Source organism: Rutilus rutilus (assembly GCF_951802725.1).
Source record: "Rutilus rutilus genome assembly, chromosome: 13".
Lineage (NCBI taxonomy): Eukaryota > Metazoa > Chordata > Actinopteri > Cypriniformes > Leuciscidae > Rutilus > Rutilus rutilus.
The window spans coordinates 27,571,655-27,589,572 of record NC_140218.1 but is presented as its reverse complement, the minus strand read 5'-3'; the positions used below and the strand labels follow the sequence as shown (position 1 = coordinate 27,589,572).

The 17,918-nt window shown below is 39.4% G+C and overlaps 1 protein-coding gene across 2 annotated transcripts in view; it reads left to right on the top strand.

Moving 5' to 3' along the window:
• phactr3a (phosphatase and actin regulator 3a) overlaps nt 1–15,614 on the top strand; it is a 39,850-nt gene extending 24,236 nt beyond the window's left edge. For both annotated transcript variants that reach the window (XM_084427206.1, XM_084427207.1), the window contains exons 4-12: nt 225–437; nt 536–752; nt 863–1,005; nt 1,825–1,978; nt 7,912–7,967; nt 8,957–9,018; nt 9,960–10,100; nt 14,704–14,780; nt 15,076–15,614. In XM_084427206.1, coding sequence (XP_084283332.1) covers nt 225–437; nt 536–752; nt 863–1,005; nt 1,825–1,978; nt 7,912–7,967; nt 8,957–9,018; nt 9,960–10,100; nt 14,704–14,780; nt 15,076–15,091 — 1,079 coding nt within the window. In that variant the 3' untranslated portion in view covers nt 15,092–15,614. The remainder of the gene's footprint in view (nt 1–224; nt 438–535; nt 753–862; nt 1,006–1,824; nt 1,979–7,911; nt 7,968–8,956; nt 9,019–9,959; nt 10,101–14,703; nt 14,781–15,075) is intronic.
• The last annotated feature ends 2,304 nt before the right edge of the window (nt 15,615–17,918 follow it).

The window sequence follows — 17,918 nt, the reverse complement described above, 5'->3', positions numbered from 1 at the left end:
ATCTGTTTGACTGACCAATGAAGGATAGGGGGAGTGGCTGGGAAACCCGTTTGGAAACCGTCATTATTTTTTGCGAATTATGACACTCTTCACTGCATCATATTTATAGTGACACACTTTAAAAGAACCCTTGACAAATACACAATACACAAATATGACCAATGAACCACAGCCTTGAATTGCATTCCTAATTGTCTAAGCTATGAGTTTGTGTTTCCTATTAGTGGTAGATTCTGTACAGGACAACGGGACAATGGAAGAGCCAAATTCAAATGAGGAAGAGGAGGAGGACGAGGAGGCGGTTCCCTCTGAAAATGAGAATGAAGATGTTGAGGAAGATGAAGACGACGGAGAGGAAGATGAGGAAGACGAACCGCAGGAGCAGTCTCCTCCAAGCAGTCACGGCAATCTCGTTTCTCAGCTAAGCACGGAGGAAGGTGTGTTCATTTTTCGCTAATGAAAATCAGATCAAATTTGATATTGTGGTATATACTGTATATATATATATATATGAATGTATTTTTTGTTTCCACAGACCCGGGTAAAGTCGTCGCATCAGTGCCTCATTCAAACTCTTTTCTCCAAAAAGAACTGTCTAGAGTCTCTGATGGCCCCAGTCCTGTGGTTTTAAGAGGGCATTTTACTAATTCTGTGGGGTCGCCGCATATAGGTAGCATACATCCGCCGCTGCCCCCTAGCTGTATAATAGAAGAACTACATCGAGCACTGGCATCAAAGCTCAGACAGGAAAGGTGAGGATGTTAAACCCATCTTTAATTTTATTTGCTTGATTTCAGAATGAATTTTTAGGAGGTTTAAGTATTTTTCTGTAAAATTATTGTTCTTTCTTTTTCTATTTTAGCATTGAGCGAGAGCCAAGTGGAGATGGTGAGAACAGAAAGGAAGCAGAGGAAAACAAGGAAAACGTTCGACAAGACAACTGCTTCACTGACGCTTCAGGAATTATCTACGACATGGACGACTGGAACGAGTCTGTCATTTCTGGTGGGTGTACTGCACAACTGTTAAAGAGACTGTATTATGCCCTTTTACTAAGCCTTGTTTTGTTTTTGGGCTCTACTAGAATAGGTTCTCGTGATTGAATGTTAAAAAAACACATTATTTTCACATATTTGACATTGTTGCAGCACCTCACTTCCCAGTCTGTCAGTAACACTCTGTTTAGTTCATGTCTCTATGAAGCCCCTCCTTCTGAAAAGTGCAATGTGCTCTGATTGGTCGGCTGGATCAGTGTGTTGTGATTTGTCAACCGCTTCAAGCGTGTTTTGGAAATGTCACGCCCCTTACCATAACCTCGAGTTTCAACACTACTAACTCAACTCAACCATGCCTCGCATCCTATTTTTTTTTTGCTTATGCCTTGTGCGGGAATTATTTACACGAGGAATATTGTGACATGTTTATTCCCGGATTAAAACTGAAGACTACAATCAGGGAGTTCAGAAACAGTGTTTACTTATATAGAGAATATCTCCCTTTGGAATGACTTTGTGCTTTGTAACTTTGCAGAGCTTTTTTATGCTCAAACAGCAACATTGTAGAAGGTTAAAAATGTAAAGAAGTGTACTAGATCCTTTCTAATGCAATGCTGTAATTCCTTTGCACATAATCATGAGATACTGCAATGATGTATTATAACTAGAAGATCAGGTAGAATTTGTGCTGAATGTTTCCCATGATATAGTCATTGGATCAATGTGTTTTCATAATACAAGTGGCAAGAGAGTAATTTCTGTCTGGAAATATGGAGCACTTTAGATTGTTATGTCATTAAGTAATGAATTCTATGGCAAATATGTGCAGGCACATTGCCAAGGAGGATGAGGAAGGAGCTGCTGGCCGTGAAGCTTCGGAATCGTCCCAGCAAACAGGAGCTGGAAGACAGGAACATTTTTCCTACGCGGAGTGACCAGGAGAGACAGGAGATCCGTCAACAGATCGAAATGAAACTTGCCAAGTAAGTCATAAATGTCTGTACTGTATATGCAAGTATATAAACTATTACACTGCCCTCTTCAGGACATTTTTGGAAATACTTGAGAATGTCATCTTCAGGGACTTGAAAACTGCTGTTATCAACTGCATACACTGGCAAGGCAACCTTTATTCTAATATTCATTTAGCTACTAATTTATATCCATTAATTACTAAGTCCAGGGGGAAGCTTAGCGCTTGAATTGAGTTGTATGCTCAAACTTCTCCATTAAAGACAGCAAATCTGTTTAGATATCACTTAAGGATTATATGGACAAGTGAACTCATGGAACAGATTATGAAAACAGATTTCGTGCAGAGGTATAGTGTTATTGTACAATGATTGTAATCTGATGTAAAGTATTTAGCAGAAACTGGGATTACAGTCGGTTGAGGATTGGAGTTAATCTGAGAGAATAAATCCATTACAGTTTTCATTAGATAACATTTTATTATATTTGTATGCCTTTGAGTTCAGAAGTTCAATTCGGTATATGGTGCATGCATTGCTCAAGCTTTGTGTAATGTTACAAAGAATTAATGAAACTCCAGGCTGCTTTTTTTTCATTTTTTTTTGCTGTGTTGTGTTTTGCTTTGATGTGTTATGTTTTATGTTCTGTTTTGTTTTGTGGTTTGTTTTGCATTTCTTTGTTGTGCTTGTGTTGTGATTTGCTTTGCTATGTTTGTTTTGTGTTTGTTTTGTTTTGTTTTTGCGGCTTTGCTTTGTGTTTTTGTTTTGTTTTGTTTAATGAATTTTTACATTTTAAATATGGCATTTTAAATCTCAGGGGCCATTTACACGGCACCGTTCTTAACTAAAAACGGAAAACATTTGATGCGTTTTGGCCGTTCATTTAAAGGGATACTCCACTTTTTTTGGAAATAGGCTCATTTTACAACTCCCCCAGAGTTAAACAGTTGAGTTTTACCGTTTTCAAATCCATTCAGCCGATCTCCGGGTCTGGGGGTCCCACTTTTAGCATAGCTTAGCATAATGAATTGAACCGGACAAGACCATTAGCATCTCTCTCAAAAAAATGAACAAAGAGTTTCGACCGGCGGAAAATGAAAAGTTGCGATTTTCTAGGCTGATATGGCTAGGAACTATACTCTCATTCCTGCGTAATAGTCAAGAAACTTTGCTGCAGTACCATGGGTGAAGCAGGCGTAATGATATGACGCAGCACATGCCGCCTGATAATAGGCTACCGAGCTGGGGACTATTATCAGGTTCTGCGTCATATTATTACGCCTGCTTCACCCATGGTACTGCATGGTTTCTTGATTATTACGCAGGAATGAGAGTATAGTTCCTAGCCATATCAGCCTAGAAAATCGCAACTTTCCATTTTCCGCCGGTCTTAGTACACGATGTAACTACAGAAGAGTCAAGTTTTAAATAGGAAAAATATCGAAACTCTTTGGTCATTTTTTTGAGAGAGATGCTAATGGTCTTGTCCGGTATTACTAGTTCAGTCTATCGCCAACTACTGGCCTCGCAGCAGAATACAGTATTTTTTGTTGTTTTTGCGGATCTGTGTGAACGGGATCATTTTGACAATGTTGTCGTCTGTATGCAAAAGATGCAAAGGATAAACTTCCATTTTTAGTACATTGTTGTCGTGTAAACATACCCTCAGAGTTTAGAAGGTGAGTGAAGACAAATGTTGACATCTGCTACTTCAGCCTACTGATAGAAGCAATGTAGTGACCTAACTAAGTGCTAGGAAAAAATTTGATGTGTATGGGCTTCAGCGCCTCATGCAATTACAGATCTTGTCAGGATAAGTCTTATGTAATCAGCTGTGGTATATTTCACCATTGAAATCAGCCTTCTGTGGATTCTTAGAAAAAAACAGCCATTATGTCCAGTTTAATTTAGGCTTTGAGAGAGCTTTGTTCAGGCCGCAGTGACAGATACAAGGTGCTAAAATGTTATAAGAAATGATGGTATGTGACCATCCTAAGTTATGTAATGCGAGAACCACGAGTGGTTTGTAACAAAGATGTGATTCAGATAAGGATGTGAGTGGAAAGCAGGCACTGTGCGGATGCAGGGGTTTACACTAGATTAACTTCAGGTTCAGCAACACATTCTACAGATTCATGCATATGATGGACATTTAATGAAATGACTTCTACATTATAAAATTGTACTGGATGCCTAACAAACAGTAAATTCATTTTACGCAGGAACTTAATAAACCAAAAAATAATATTTTGGAGCCACATGTGTAAAACTGGACGTTTTAGCTGCTTATCAGATACTTTCCCTGATGGCAAGGGACATTTAGATCTTCTAATCATAGGGTTTAGTATATCTTGTACTCTTTGTCAGTTGTTACATTTTAGAGTGGGAAGACTTAAGCTTAAAATGCCTTCTTGTTTTCTCCAGTAATAATTATGTTGATGATTTTACATAACACATAATTCATACAGTATAGTGATATTGAATCTGGATTGATTGCTCAACATGAAATGATGTTTGAAACCCATTTTATTTTGGGGATGTCCCTTGTGAAAAAGAAGTGGACTTAATTGTATTAAATGTGCACTTCAAATCTTAAATATATATATATATATATATATATATATATATATATATATATATATATATATATATATATATATAAAAACTGTATTAGCAGATAATATTTTAATGAAATAATAAAAAACCACGTAAGTGTACTTAGAGAGTTCACTTTCATGACTGTTTTAATACACTTTTAAAAAGTGCACTTTGCAAAGTCAAATTATAAGTTTTACTTTTAAATTTGAAATGATTGTGATTATGTTAAATCTTTTGTTGTTCTTTTAAGTACAATTATTTTGATTTGCTGATTACTAAAGCATGTAACATGTTAATCATCATTACATTTAAAAGTTAAATTGTTTAAAATGCAACTTTGTCATAATAAATGTGTAACCATATTTAAATAGCATGACACAAGTTTTGGTTACACTTTATTTGGTAACACTTTATTTTACAGTGTCCTTGTTACATATGTTACATGTACTTACCATAGTAATAACAGTAAATTATGTATAATTACAAGCAACTAACCCTAAACCTTTATCCTAACCCTAACCCTATAAGTACAAGTAGTTGCTTAATATTACTCAGTATAATTACACTGTAACAATTACACCTTAAAATAAAGTGTAACCCTTTATTTTAAGGTGCAGAGTAATTATACAATTAAGTACTGAGTAATATTAATGAACTACATGTACTTATAGGGTTAGGGTTAGTATAAAGGTTTAGGGTTAGTTGCTTGTAATTATGCATAATGTACTGTTATTACTACATGTAGCATTGTAAAATACAGGGTTACCCAAGTTTGAACTGACATTAAAATATATTTTAGAAGTAATTATGAAATGACATATAAAGATGTACTTTAATTGTCAAAAAAAACCACAATTAATTAGTTTGCTAACTGCATTTAATGCAAGTTTAATGGTTAACATTTTATTTTAAGGTGACGTAGTTACACGTTACTACATGTACTTACTATAGTAATAACAGTAAATTATGCATAATTAGAAGTACTAACCCTAACCGTAATTCAATAGTAAGTACATGTAGTTAATTAATATCGCTCAGTACTTATTTGAGTAAGTACAACTACGTCACCTTTAAATAAAGTGTAACTGTTTAATTTCCCAAAAACATTACATTCAGCTTGCTCTTAAGTATACTCTTTTAATTCTGTAACAAGTACTCTTTTTAGAAATACTATAGTGCATGACATTATTTTGAGGCATTTTGGAATCGACTGTATTTTGAAAAGCATGCGCCAGAATGGAAGGAGGAAAAATGAGAAGGATCAGGTCAGGTCAGGTCAGTCGTTTCAGAGGTGGAGCATGTTATTACTTTATGATGAAAGCTTTTATTGGAATTTTTGATTTTTTGATTGACATGCACTGATCAATCGTTTCCATACGACGAGGAACATGTACACTATTAAGGTAGTAAATAGGGTCAATTTTAAAGTCATGTTTAGGTGTGACAGTGATAGTCAGCATAACTGAGTATAACTAGGCCAGAGTGAAGTGTGACGGTCAATGCACCTGCAGGACGGGCTGAAGTCTGAGTGAAACACACAGTGACACTTTGCCGCAGCAGCATGTCATGACCTTCCTATCTTTGGCTTGCCTTGCTTTACTCCGCCACTGAAGAAAGACACGGCTGGAGCTATTTTTAGAGCTCAGACTGGTGAATAATGGATGGTAGTGTGTCTTCCCCTCCTCCATCTCCACCTCACTGTAGTGAATACCAAACACGGCGGTAGTCTACTGTACTACTCACAGCAGCTTCTCCTATCTGATGGAAACATGCTAGGATAAAGCACACCGCCGTCCATCTGTTAATTAAACCGGTCTGATGAATGACCGGTGTATAATGGAAACCAACAAGCCTCCAGTGTTGCACAGGCAGAATTTCTTTGTTTCCGTGTTCACGGGGAAGCTACTGTTGCTAGGCAACTCGTGATACAGGTCAATAATATCCAGGCAGCTTCTAAGGGAGCTTTGGGAGTTGGTCTCCATTTCAGTCCATGAAATATTAACGCCGCTACATCTGCTGGAATCCCGTCTTACTCAGCTTATGTGAGTGACAGCAGTGTTACAATGGCTGGAATGCAGTCCAATGCTGTAAAATGTCTTCTTAATCAGATCTCGCCGTAGATCTTGAAAAGTATTTTATATTAATAGTGTTTTCCATGAGACAACGTGCCGTTTTATTCCACACTTACGTCTTATACAAATCATAACAAAGTTGAGTTGGTCCTGTTGTACAGCATTTTCGACTCTTGTTACGTTTAATAATGTTTCGTAATTTAAGGAAATATCTCTTTAAAAGAGTATTGACGATATTATACTGATTTAGGTAAGACATTATTTTACAGTGTCCTTGTTACATATGTTACATGCACTTAACATGGTATTAACAGTAAATGATGCATAATCGCATGCAACTAACCCTAAACCAAAATCCTAATCTAACCCTATAAGTACATTACTTAAATATTTAAGTATTTACAACTCATTTTTATAACTTGTTACCTAATACAACTTGTAAGACTGGGGGACACAGGGGGTAAAGTGTAAATTGATCACACATTAAAATAATATCCTACCCAATTAAACATTTTATTTAGAGAAAGGAGAAAATAAAGAAACTGGAATATTAAATCGTCATTTTTCATGTCAGAATTAAATGCGCATCACGTGGCAAAATCGACTCGAACCAGTAGTGAAATTATGTACAACTATTTCAAATGTCCTCCCTATTTAATTGTGAAATGTGATCGAATAAAACTCACACTATGATTTCTGGATTAAAAAATAAAATAATAGCCTATATATAGGAATATATTACGAAATACACGAGGACATACTGCATGATCTAGTTGCTTTTGTCTATGATTTTTACTTGCTATTTGCCAGCATATTATATTCAAATGATCAATTATCAAACGATCACTTAACCTAATACTACTACAAAGGCGCGCGGAGAGACAGCGCGCACGACAAAGAGCGCGCGTGGAGCTCTCATCACTCGGCACGCGCCAGCCTGTTCAAAAGAGCGCGCGCCCGCATACAAACCACAACAAGGAGCACGAGTTCTTTCTCTCTCGGACCGTTACACACACAGACTGCACTTTCTCACTCATTTAAGTCTCGTCGGTATCGCATCTTGATAATTGGTGTTTATTTATCAAAAGGGCTCAAAAGCCCGGTGTTTGAGCATCCAGATGAGGAGTACTAACTGTCAGGCTGAACACAAAGGACGGAGAGACTTTGAGCGTCCCTTCAGAATCTCCCTCCCTCACCTCTGGGTCTCATTGAGCGGCTTCTGCTTCAGCTCGGGACAGTAATGGTTCAAAACAACATTCTGCTCTTTTTCCGCAGGAGACTCAGTCAACGGCCGGCCGTTGAAGAGCTGGAGAGCAGGAATATTTTAAAACGTGAGTATTACACGATAATCAACAAAAATGGAGTGTGGATATAAATATAAATGCATTATGTATCAACAACTGTTGAATGGAAAAGTACTAATAATATTATTTATGATATTGCACATTAATAATAACACTTTTTTATTTATTTACTAATAAATGTTTAGGTTTCAGGATTTTTTAAACCAAACTGTGTAAAAAGATGATTCTCTACTATGTTAAATAAGATCTAACGGAATTAACTGATATACCATTTTACTTTATGCAATATGTGGGTAAAATGGCCATTAATGGGTAGTCCCATTCAATACAATATATCTTTACACTGTATCTAATGTGCATATTAATGTGTTCTTGGGGCAATATCTAATGAAAAAAGAAGTGTAATAATGGAGTAATCATTGGCAAATTTTTTTTCTAAATAATATCTATTATTTCATAGGGAATATTTATATATAATTAGTTGTGTCTCCCAAAAATGCCTGATAAACATGCTGTTTGTCCTGGTGTCTCTACAGTGGACATCAATCAATGCCCTGTTTTGTAACAGAAAGTCATATTTTGATTAGAAACCCCATACCATTTTCCTCAAATGTTGATTTATGACAAACAATTAGAAAATTTGTCAGATTTAAATGGTAATTACAAATATAGTTTAAATATTAAGTAAATTGCTAAGTGAAAAGTAATACAGTCCGATAAGACATTTTTAATCAGCATGTTAATTAAATTAAATGTTTTTGGGGGCTGTTATGTTGAAAATGTTGTTGACATGTTTTTTTTGACTTCGGCATAAAGTAATGTGATTGAGTCTTCCATTGCTTTGTTCTGCACACAAAATCACTACGGAGTATTATATCAAATAGATGACTGTAATCTGTCTGTCAGATAAGACACCAGAGAAAAACAAGGCTTGCTAAAGCAGGCATGTGAAGTGACCCCTGTGACTGTGCACTTGATTAGATCGCCCTCATTGAGTCTCGCTTTTGCTCTTTCAGAGAGGAACGATCAGACGGAGCAAGAAGAAAGAAGAGAGATCAAACAGAGACTCAACAGAAAGGTAAACACTCATTTCACTTACAGCATGCTCTATTTTTCTCATGGTCACTGAATGTAAGGAAGCTGCTGGTCTGTAAAACTATTCCGCTCCTGATATTACTACTTGTAATAAGACATTATACAGCACTGTCTAATGCTGAATAAAGATGCACCATTCAAGGACAAGCAGTGGTTTTCAAAATGGGTAAAGCAATTTTTGTGTAATAATTTTCAGAGTTAGTTCCATCACGTGTATCAGATTGAGAGAACTCCTATACAAGCATTCAGACCATAGAGATGATGAGAAGAAAAGAAAAAGAAAAGAGTTGACATGAGAGCAGGACCTGTTATTGAGATGGTTAACATCATGCGTTTAAATGTGTATGTATATTGCTTACCTGCATTACTTTATGGTAAAAAAATAAATAAATCATAAATTTACCTCAAAATGACGGCGTAATATATATAGAGTAATATAAACATCTAAAGAATTACATTGAATGAATTAAACATTTATTCTTATATATTGGAATCAGTTTTTTTGGGCTTTTTTTTTTCATTTTTATTACACATTAATTACACGTTGTTGTTATTATTAAAATTTAGCAATGATAACAACAACACAAATAAAACAACAATAATACTACTAATAATTATATTTTGAAATAATTTCATTTTATGGCTTTTTTCCCCTAGTGTGCAATTAATTTCTCATTATTTACATTTGATTAAAGGTGCTGTATTTTTTTGACTGTACTAAAGCATAAAATATCACAGCATGTTTCTTAAATCTCAGAGCAAACATACTAAGTTTCTCCGAGAAACACTGAGCCAGTTATTCTGCTCTGAAATGTGCGTTTCGTGTCGAAATGTCTGTGTTTGTTTTGTTTCCTGCAGAAAGTGTCGCTTGCGGCGCGTGTCTCATAATATGCAGCCCCATTAACAGCACTCTTTATCTCACAGCTCAACCAGAGGCCAACAGTTGATGAACTAAGAGAAAGAAAGATTCTCATCCGCTTCAGTGATTACGTGGAGGTGGCCAAAGCCCAGGATTATGACAGGAGAGCTGACAAACCCTGGACAAGACTGTCCGCTGCTGACAAGGTACGTAACCAACAGCTGATGTCAGCAGATCTTTACAGTGATCTTCAGTTCGTCTTAAATTCAATAAGACAGCACAGAGGTAAATTCTTCTTCTTATTATTATTATTAGTGATTCTCTCAAGGTTTTTTGTTAAGCGAATAAAAGGCAATCTAATTTGTGTCAGTAGTCATAACTGAAGCAGCTTGTCAACATGAATCCGTGCACTTTTTACTTGAGGATGCGTTTAAGGGTGTGTTCACACTTCGACCCACCATTTTAGTTGGTCCTTGTCTGCTTTCTAACAAACTCTAGTGCAGTTTGACTGAAATGTGAACGTGGTATGGACCAAAGACATCTAAATAAACCAAAAACAGGATGCAATCACAATATGCAACCCTAAAAAAGAACAGAATGCTCTCAGGCATACCTAGTTCTTCTCTTCATAGGAGTTACGTTGCCCATTACAGCTCGGCACAGCTCCTTGCAGCAGATCTTTGTCTGTCGTTTGTGTGTGTAATGGAGCTGTTTTGACTCCTTTACACATTTTATAAGCTCTTTATGAGTTCTCAACCGGTAAAAATACCATTATATGGACACAAATAAAGGCACATTTAGCCAAACACAGCTTTCTTTGGATGTTTGGCAAGTTCCGTCACAAAATATATATATAGTTTCCTATATACAAAAAAAGCAATTTTGTGAACGCTTAGCGAACCAGGATTAAATGTATCATATTCTTTTTGGTCCGGACCAAAAGAAACAAGAGAACCTAAAGTGTGAACACACCTTAAAGGGTTTTAGTTCACCTAAATATCCTGGCTCTTCCAGGCTGTATAATGGGAGTGAATGGTAACTTCGTTTTTGAAGCCCAAGAAAGCGCATCCATCCATCATAAAAGTAATCCATACGGCTACAGAGGGTTAATAAATGCCTTCTGAAGCGAAGTAATGCGTTTTTGTACAGAAAACATCCATATTTATAACTTTATTAACTATATTTACTGGCTTCTGGTAGCAGCCGTACGCGAGTCTAGTTCCGGCGTAAGAGTGACCTCTGACCCGACGCATGACGTATGATGTAGGAGTAGCGTAAGCCTAGATGAGAGTAGACTCTCGCAGTTCAAACAAACAGGGCTGGGGAACAAACTCAAGCTCCTCCCACATTTCTATGTAAAAATTGTTTTGTGTTTTGTTTTGATCTATCCTCTGTGCTTCTGAGTTCATCAATACATCATGTGGCAGGTTAGGGGTCACTCTCCTGCCGCAAAAGCTAGTTATTATAGCTAATGAAGTTTTAAATATGGATATACGTCGGGTCAGAGGTCACTCTTCCGCCGGAACTAGACTTGCTTACAGCCTTTACTGGAAGCCAGTGAGTATAAGTTAAGTATAAGATGAGTTTATAAAGTTATAAATATTGATATTTTTCTTACAAAAACGCTTTAGAAGGCCTTTATTAACCCCCTGGAGTCGTATGGATGAACTTTTATGATGGATGGATGCGCTTTATTGGGTTTCAAAATCTAAGTTACTATTCACTTCCATTATAAAGCTTGGAGGAGCCTGGATATTTTTTTTTATATAACTCAGATTGTGTTTGGCTGAAATAAGAAAGTGATTAACACCTAGGATGGCTTGGAGTTGAGTAAATTACAGATTCATTTCATTTTAAGTGTAGGGTGATCAGATTTCTCATGGTGGAATACGGGATGGGATGGACAGGCACTCGTCTGACTTGATCTCCTCAACGCTCTCCGACTTCACTAACTGCAGTTAAAGCGGGGCTCAGTAGTTTCGGGATTTCTTCGCTGTATTCTCGCTTTTTGCTCGCAGGTTTCTCTCTAGAGCTCCCCCCACAGCTTCGGAATAGTTATTTGACAACACTGTTGTAAAAACTCGTTGGCTATTCTCAGACACCAGAGGCTAGCAGATCAACGACATCAAAGCAGATGGGACATTCTTTAAAACGTCTTCTTCCTTCGGGTTCGGACAGCGTGAGGGAGCGCAATAATGACAGCATTTTAACAGATTTCTTTTGGCCGTAAAGCAATTGTTTACATCGCGAGACCTAATATCACGTGATACTTCCTGACGTGGCGGCCGGCGGCCCGCCGGCTCAAAGCTGCAAGTGCGGGTTTTCTGCTCACGGGCACCAGGGGGGTGCGAAACGACCACCATTCAACCCGAAATAAGTAATATAACCATTCCAATGACTCCGAAGCTGTTCAGTTAAGGTAAAAAAGTTACTTAGTTCACCTTTAATCGATAACGAATTGTGATTGAATGGTAATTTTGTTCTCCAAAATATACTATCACAAGATTGGCTACCTTTGATTAGGCTATTCTCGCGTGACAGAAGCCTGATACTCACTTTTATGATCACAAGAAACAAGAAATCAAGCGTAGCGTTAGTTCTGGCAGGTCACGTTAGTCAAGCTCGCATCAGCTGACTCTCAGCTGATCCACATCTACCTATAGGAATACGACGCCTATCACCGTATACATACAGTGAGGAAAATAAGTATTTGAACACCCTGCAATTTTGCAAGTTCTCCCACTTAGAAATCATGGAGGGGTCTGAAATTATCATCGTAGGTGCATGTCCACTGTGAGAGACATAATCTAAAAAAAAAAATCCAGAAATCACAATGTATGATTTTTTAACTATTTATTTGTATGATACAGCTGCAAATAAGTATTTGAACACCTGAGAAAATCAATGTTAATATTTGATACAGTAGCCTTTGTTTGCAATTACAGAGGTCAAACGTTTCCTGTAGTTTTTCACCAAGTTTGCACACACTGCAGGAGGGATTTTGGCCCACTCCTCCACACAGATCTTCTCTAGATCAGTCAGGTTTCTGGGCTGTCGCTGACAAACACGGAGTTTGAGCTCCCTCCAAAGATTCTCTATTGGGTTTAGGTCTGGAGACTGGCTAGGCCACGCCAGAACCTTGATATGCTTCTTACAGAGCCACTCCTTGGTTATCCTGGCTGTGTGCTTCGGGTCATTGTCATGTTGGAAGACCCAGCCTCGACCCATCTTCAATGCTCTAACTGAGGGAAGGAGGTTGTTCCCCAAAATCTCGCAATACATGGCCCCGGTCATCCTCTCCTTAATACAGTGCAGTCGCCCTGTCCCATGTGCAGAAAAACACCCCCAAAACATGATGCTACAACCCCCATGCTTCACAGTAGGGATGGTGTTCTTGGGATGGTACTCATCATTCTTCTTCCTCCAAACACGTTTAGTGGAATTATGACCAAAAAGTTCTATTTTGGTCTCATCTGACCACATGACTTTCTCCCATGACTCCTCTGGATCATCCAAATGGTCATTGGCAAACTTAAGACGGGCCTTGACGTGTACTGGTTTAAGCAGGGGAACCTTCCGTGCCAAGCATGATTTCAAACCATGACGTCTTAGTGTATTACCAACAGTAACCTTGGAAACGGTGGTCCCAGCTCTTTTCAGGTCATTGACCAGCTCCTCCCGTGTAGTTCTGGGCTGATTTCTCACCTTTCTTAGGATCATTGAGACCCCACGAGGTGAGATCTTGCATGGAGCCCCAGTCCGAGGGAGATTGACAGTCATGTTTAGCTTCTTCCATTTTCTAATGATTGCTCCAACAGTGGACCTTTTTTCACCAAGCTGCTTGGCAATTTCCCCGTAGCCCTTTCCAGCCTTGTGGAGGTGAAACAATTTTGTCTCTAGTGTCTTTGGACAGCTCTTTGGTCTTGGCCATGTTAGTAGTTGGATTCTTACTGATTGTATGGGGTGGACAGGTGTCTTTATGCAGCTAACGACCTCAAACAGGTGCATCTAATTTAGGATAATAAATGGAGTGGAGGTGGACATTTTAAAGGCAGACTAACAGGTCTTTGAGGGTCAGAATTCTAGCTGATAGACAGGTGTTCAAATACTTATTTGCAGCTGTATCATACAAATAAATAGTTAAAAAATCATATATTGTGATTTCTGGATTTTTTTTTTTGATTATGTCTCTCACAGTGGACATGCACCTACGATGACAATTTCAGACCCCTCCATGATTTCCAAGTGGGAGAACTTGCAAAATAGCAGGGTGTTCAAATACTTATTTTCCTCACTGTATATAAGCTCCTTAAGTATTATCAACAGCTATCGCGTTTCTCAGGAGCTGATTACCCTCCTCCATCCCCAGCTCCTCCTCTCGCCCAGTCAGGCGTCAGTCCCCTTGAATCAGAATAAATTCTCGAATTATGTTGTACTTTAAAAATCTTGAATTAAATATATTTGCAAACATTCATGTTGGTTCTGTTAAGTTTACCCCAAGGGGGTTATTGCTGCTCTCCCTGCTCTTACCCATGCTAGGCTTCATGGATGCGCAGCGAGTTCTCGCCCAGAACGGAACCATAACGCCAATCCAAACTGTATGCTAATTGTCAATCGTATTTGACAGTAGTGGTCCTGACAGAAATGATTTTTTCATAAAAAGTCAGGACACTGAAAATAGAGCTGGACACTGTCCGGGATGTCTGGTCACCCAACTTAAGTGGCTTTTTATCAAAGTCCCTTTAAGGCAACATTTCACTCGGCAGCCATCTTTGATTAAAGTCTTTGCTTTTATTTGCGATTCCACAGGCGGCCATCCGCAAAGAGTTGAACGAGTTCAAAAGCACTGAAATGGAGGTCCATGCTTCAAGCAAGCATCTAACAAGGTCAGTATGTGCATGTAATCCTCTCACAGATGTGCCCTAGCTATTTTTAGACAGACAAAATCCAGTGCCGAAGACAAACGGCCTGGTCCAAAAATGACTGGGACACGTAGATATGAAATGATGACTGTGTCACCTTGATATGAGTGGTTTTGGATAAAAGGTTGCTCTCTACATAATGATGACATTAGTGGCCATCAGAGCACTTATGTTTGATCTTACTAAAAATAACTGATTGATGCAACACTGTAATCAAGTCCTGTCCAATCATATGGTTGTGTTTGTTGATTTGTCTCAGGTTTCACAGGCCCTAAGAGGGGGTTTTCTTCTGTGAAGAAAATGCTTTAAGTGGCGTTCATGTTAAATCCTGGAGGTGCCTCTTCCAGAGCTGTGGCTTCGTCCATGGGATTCCCTTATTCTTCCAGCGGCCTGGGCCGAGTGGTGTTTGGGGGTGGTTAGCGCTGGAGGCTGCGTCTCCTTCACGGACGGCCACAGGGACAAACCTGAAGAACATCTGCGGAGACATTTAACCTGAGGCTGACGGAGTGGAGCGGCAGAAGACTGTTTGATGTTTTTAAAACTGGACTACATTTCAATGACTGCTAAGGAAAGATGAATCAGTTCTGGGTAAATGTTTGTGTACATGTAACCAGCCTCACTTGAAAAATAAGTAAAAAGAAGAAAAAAAGAAGAAAAATAAACTTGAGGGTTAATAAGCCTGCTATAAATGAATTTCATATTTACTGTACAAAAGTCAGTTTGAACAGGGTTGTTCATGTCATCACTTGAAAAAAAAAAACTTTGTAAGCACTACTTGTCTTCAAAATACAATTTTGGAAATACTTCTGCGTTGTTTTTAAGTCTGACTATATACACACAAAAGTTAAAAAGTTTGGGATTGGTAAGATTTTTGTTATATTTTTTACTCTTATGCTCATCAAAAATACAGTAAAACATTAATACTGTGAAATATTTTTACAATATAAAAACTTCTATTTTTTTTATTCTGTTTTCTATTTAAATATATGTTAAAAAGTAATTTATTCCTGTGATCAAAGCTTAATTTTCAGCACCATTACTCCAGTCTTCAGTGTCACATGATCCTTCAGAAAACAGCAATTTGAAATGGAAATCCGTTTTAAAATGATAAATGTCTTTGTCACTTTTGATCAGTTTAATGCATCTTTGCTGAATAAAAGTAGGCCTATTAATTTCCTTATAACACTCACCGGCCACTTTAGGTACACTTTGTTAGTACCGGGTTGGACCCGCTTTTGCGTTCAGAACTGCTTTTATTTTACATGGAACAGATTCAACAAGGTGCTGGAAACATTCCTCAGAGATTTTGGATCAGTTACTGTAAATTTGATGGCTGTACATTCATGATGTGAATCTCCTGTTCCACCACATCCCAAAGCTACTCTAGTGGAATGAGATCTGGTGACTGCGGAGGCCAAACGATGGTTAAACGATGGTCAGTTGGTACTAAAGTGCCCAAAGTGTGCCAAGAAAATATTTACCATTACACCACCAGCAGCCTGAACCGTTGATACAACCAGGATGGATCCAGGCTTTCATGTTGTTTACACCAAATTCTGACCCTACTGTCTGAATATCGCAGCAGAAATCTAGACTCATCAGACCAGGCAACATTTATCCAATCGTCTATTGTCCGTTTTTGGTGAGCCCATGTGAATTGTAGCCTCAGTTCCCTTTCGTGGTCACTACGAGTTACGTCGTGACAACGAATGGGGTTTCGCTTTGAAAGCCTCTCACCTTCGAGTATACAAAACGAGCCAATGGCAAGAAAATGCCATTGGTCTGCGGAATTTGCATAACGTAACTCCGCCCCACCTCGTGGGTATATAAGGAAGTACATGCAGCAACATGCAGTTACGTTTTCGCTTCGGAGCCAAGAGTTTTCTTCACTCCCACAAGCCATTCTGAATTATCTTCACTCTACGAGACGAGCGGCTCTCCACTGTGTTGGTGCAACGGCACGTTCCAGAGAGATCACATTGCCTACTGCTGATCTGTGTGTGTGCTTCTCCCTGGGTGCTTTAGCACCCTCGAGCCTTCACCGGCTCCGAGCAGGAGGAGGTCGCAGGAGGGCGGCACCGCCCGTCTCCGCCCCTTAGCCGGCCAAACGCCAGGCTAAGCAGCACTCTTGAGACGGGCAGCTTGGAGTTAGGGCTCAGTTCTTCTCAGGAGCTGGTAGCAGGACCACTCCTTCCCCCGGAAGAGGAATCTTTATTTCCTAAGAACTGATACCCCTTCCTCCGAGCCCCAAGAGGCCGTGGATGGCAGTGTGCAACGCTCTGCCTCGCCACTCTCGTCCCCCTCTGTCGCCAGACCCCTGCCAGAGCAGGCCCCCGTGGAACTCTGGTCCTTCCCTGGCCTCCTCTTTCAAGATGCAAATGATCGTGCCCCCACACCGGGATGCTATGCCTCCCACGTCCGGGCCGGTCATTCCGCCTCGCTGCCCCATTGAGGGTACGTCTGTGGTTCGCATGATCCTGCTGCTATAGTTCTTGGGAGCTTGGCTAGAGCTTCCCAACCTTCTGTTTGCACGGTCTTCCCCGCTTCCATTCGTGGACGAACCTTAGCTTTCTACAGGCCGGAGTGCCCTTAGAACGAGTTTCCAGGCATGTTGTTATCTCAACAGATGCCTCCACCACGGGGTGGGGTGCCATGTGCAATGGACATGCAGGTGAGCTTCCCTGAGAAGCCCTGAGTTCCTCCAAGCACTGTTGACGTCAACGGCAGAGTTATGCCACCGGCAGCTTTCACATTGGCTAGGTCCCTCCATGTGCATGGTTCCCCGCTTGGGCGACCCCCACATGTGTATTTCCACTGTAAGCCTCTGAGCATGTCTTTACCTTGGCGAGCCACCTTGCCCCCCAGACGTTACATCTCCCTGCCACTTCCGCTGTACCGCTGGAACGTTCAGTCTCGGCTCTTCAGCGAGAAAACGTAACTGCATGTTGCCAGCGTACTTCCTTATATACCCACAAGGTGGAGTGGAGTTATGCTATGCAAATTCCGCAGACCCATGACATTTTCTTGCCATTGGCTCATTTTGTATACTTGAAGGTGAGAGGCTTTCTAAGCGAAACCCCATTCGTCGCCACGGCGTTACGT